Below are 2,821 nucleotides of genomic sequence, written 5' to 3' on the forward strand. Positions count from 1 at the left end.
ATCCCTAAGCCAACTGTGGTCTGGAAGTGCTTGTAACTAGATTGTCATTGTAACTACTTCCTTAGCAAGACTTCAAAGCTCTTTATAAACCCAAACAATAGCTGAACTGATAGGGACAGAACAATCGCACCCCTTGAAATGCAGGTGGCATATGCTTCCTGGTGGCCCTCAGCAGAGAATTTTCTCTATCCCCCCGAACCCAGCACAGACAAGACACTTCGCTGTTCGCTGAGGCCAGACCGAGAGTCCACCTAGGCTGAGGGTCAGCACAGACCTGAGGGAGGTAAGGGCTGGTCAGGCCACTGTGGCCAAGAGAAGAGGGCACGATGGACCAGGTCACAAAACCAGAGGTCATGTACCAGGGCTTGGGGTGGGCACCCTTCAGCACACCATGTGGCCTGAACAATGTCTGTGGGCAGCAGGGAGCCAAGGGAACAGGCCTGCTCTCGGAGCGGGAGGGAAACTGAGCCCAGCACCAGAAGCCGTGCAGAGACGCTCGGAGGGTTAGGGAGCCAAAACACTAGCCAAAACACTAGTGACAAGGGGGAAAAGGAGAGCAAGTCACAGTAACCGCAGCAGGAAGATCTGGGGAGAATTGGGGTAGCAGGTTAATTAGGCCTTTGACTTAACAACTGAACATGGACTACATCCAAAGGGCATCAGAACCACATGTGTATAACTAGATGTATGTCTACACATTTAAATGAATACAGACATGTAAGGAAAGTGGGCAGACATGGGCAATAGGTGATGCACTGGAAACAGAACTCAGACACTGATTTAGACCTATCACTGTGCTCAGCACATACTAGGTGCTCAATAAATGACGGAAGTCCCTTCCCTCCACTGCTACCCAGAGAAGGGACCCATCCCACTTCCCAGAGAATGAATGGGTATTATGAACCAGCACGAGCCTTGTCTACTTACCTGATACTAGAGGGAAATCTAATTGCTTAGTAAAGCTGTTCACTTGTACCCACTGTGCTATTTACCTAGTCTTATTTTTTTTAACCTCATTGGAGGACATGCTTAGAGAGAGGAAGGGAGGGAAAAGGAGGGAAGGAGGAAGAGAGGCAGAGAGAGAGAGGGACAGAGAAAGAGAGAGAAAGATAGAGATTGCTTTCCGTACATGCCCTGATGGGGGGATGGAACCCACAACCCAGGTATGTGCCCTGACCAGGAATCCAACCAGCAATCTTTTGGTGCACAGGGTTGACTCAACTAATTGAGCCACTCCAGCTGGGCATACCTAGTCTTAATTAATTTCACTGTATCTACATTTCAAAGGTACGACCTTCTCAGGATGCACTATCCAGTCCACAGAAACTGAATTTGCATGCAGCCCCTCTGCTGTCTTGTCTAGTCCCTAACGGGTGCCCAGTCCAGGCTGACATACCACTGGGGCCCTGGAGGACGATCTTGCCCACATGGCATGGTACTCAGGGGGCTTCTCATTAAGGGCAGGGCCACTGGAGTGAGTCCCTAGACACACTCCTCCGGATGGGGCTGATCGCACCCACGCCTATCCGCTGCTGCCACGGAAAACTGGGATCCCAGGTCAGCCGCGTTCAGGAGGAGCGCCCCGGCCACTGCCCCACAGAGCGTGGCTGAAGTCCGGAGGACAGCTCACCTGGGAACTGGGACGCCAGACCTCCTGTAGGCAGGGCGCCCTTCCCCTCCGCACGTGACATCACGGAGCTGCTCCATAAAAGCAGCCCGCAGGGAGCCAGGAGCGCAAAGCACAGACGTGCTGGCCGAGCTCGCGCCCGCGCTGCGCGCACGTGGTGGCGGTGCCCGTGCCCGGTGTGGCGGTCCCCGCGCGCGCTCCCTGGTCCCAGCCCGGCGACCGGATTGGGAAGGAGCGGAGCCCAGGGCAGTCCGCGCCGGCCCCGCAGGAGCCACCAAAGATGCCCCACAGCAGCCTGCGCGCGGCGGCCGTCCTCCTGCTCTTGATCTTAAAGGAGCAGCTTTCCAGCACAGCCCCACTCAACGGTAAAGTTTCTGCCTCTTTCCTGACCGTCCCGGAGCGCTCAGCCACCCCTGGACTGAGGGACTTCCTGCGGGGCTTGTAAATGATAAAGTAAAATAATTGAGGGGTGGGCGATGCCTGGGGGAGCGGGGAGGGGGAGCAGGGAAGGACAAGCCTCGTGTCCAATTGCACAGTTAGGAGGGATGCTCCGTTTCCCTTTGGAACGCACTGTCTTCCTATTGAAATTTGCCTGTGTTCTCGGAGCACCTGCAGCTCCGCAGGGGTTGCTTGGGAACTTGCTCACTGGGCCCGGGAACCGGGATTTTAAATGCTGCGCGATGGGAAGGGGACTGTGGCATCCTGAGCAGGGTCGCGGCGGGAAGGGTTTGCAGTGGCTCCAGGGCAGAAGCCTCCCACCGGAGCCGGTTGGGAGGGAGCAAAATCAGGTGAAGTCGGGTGTCTTCCGGAGAAAACCTTGGGTTCGTAGCTGCTGGGGGGAAACATGGCAGTGAATTCTGCAGTACCCGCTCTGTGTGAACCTGGTGTGGCGAGCTGGGCACTTTACTCGGGAGGAGAGACTCCTCGCCATTGGGTTTTACCTGCAAGTCAAAGGGATGATGCATCCCATCCTTAATCATTGTTTTTCTCCAGGAAAAACTGTCCTAAACGTGTGTGTGTGTGTGTGTGTGTGTGTGTGTCTGTGTGTCTGTGTGGATACGCGCACAGATGAGCACACACACCTTATTTCTGAGTGTAATTAGGGCCCTGAACCCTGAGGCTGGAGCTGAGGGTGCGGACGGAGGTGGGAAGAGGCGGTGGGTGGACCTGGCTGGAGACTCCGGGCTGGGGCTG

The 2,821-nt window shown here is 55.7% G+C and overlaps 1 protein-coding gene across 1 annotated transcript in view; it reads left to right on the forward strand.

The window, feature by feature from the left end:
• Window positions 1-1,718: 1,718 nt before the first annotated feature.
• CA12 (carbonic anhydrase XII) overlaps window positions 1,719-2,821 on the forward strand; it is a 54,603-nt gene continuing 53,500 nt past the window's right edge. The window contains exon 1 of the mRNA XM_015568548.1: window positions 1,719-1,992. Within this exon, the coding sequence (XP_015424034.1) occupies window positions 1,908-1,992 (85 nt within the window). The 5' untranslated portion in view covers window positions 1,719-1,907. The remainder of the gene's footprint in view (window positions 1,993-2,821) is intronic.

The sequence above is a fragment of the Myotis davidii genome, unplaced genomic scaffold (assembly GCF_000327345.1).
Source record: "Myotis davidii unplaced genomic scaffold, ASM32734v1 scaffold461, whole genome shotgun sequence".
In the NCBI taxonomy this organism is placed as follows: domain Eukaryota; kingdom Metazoa; phylum Chordata; class Mammalia; order Chiroptera; family Vespertilionidae; genus Myotis; species Myotis davidii.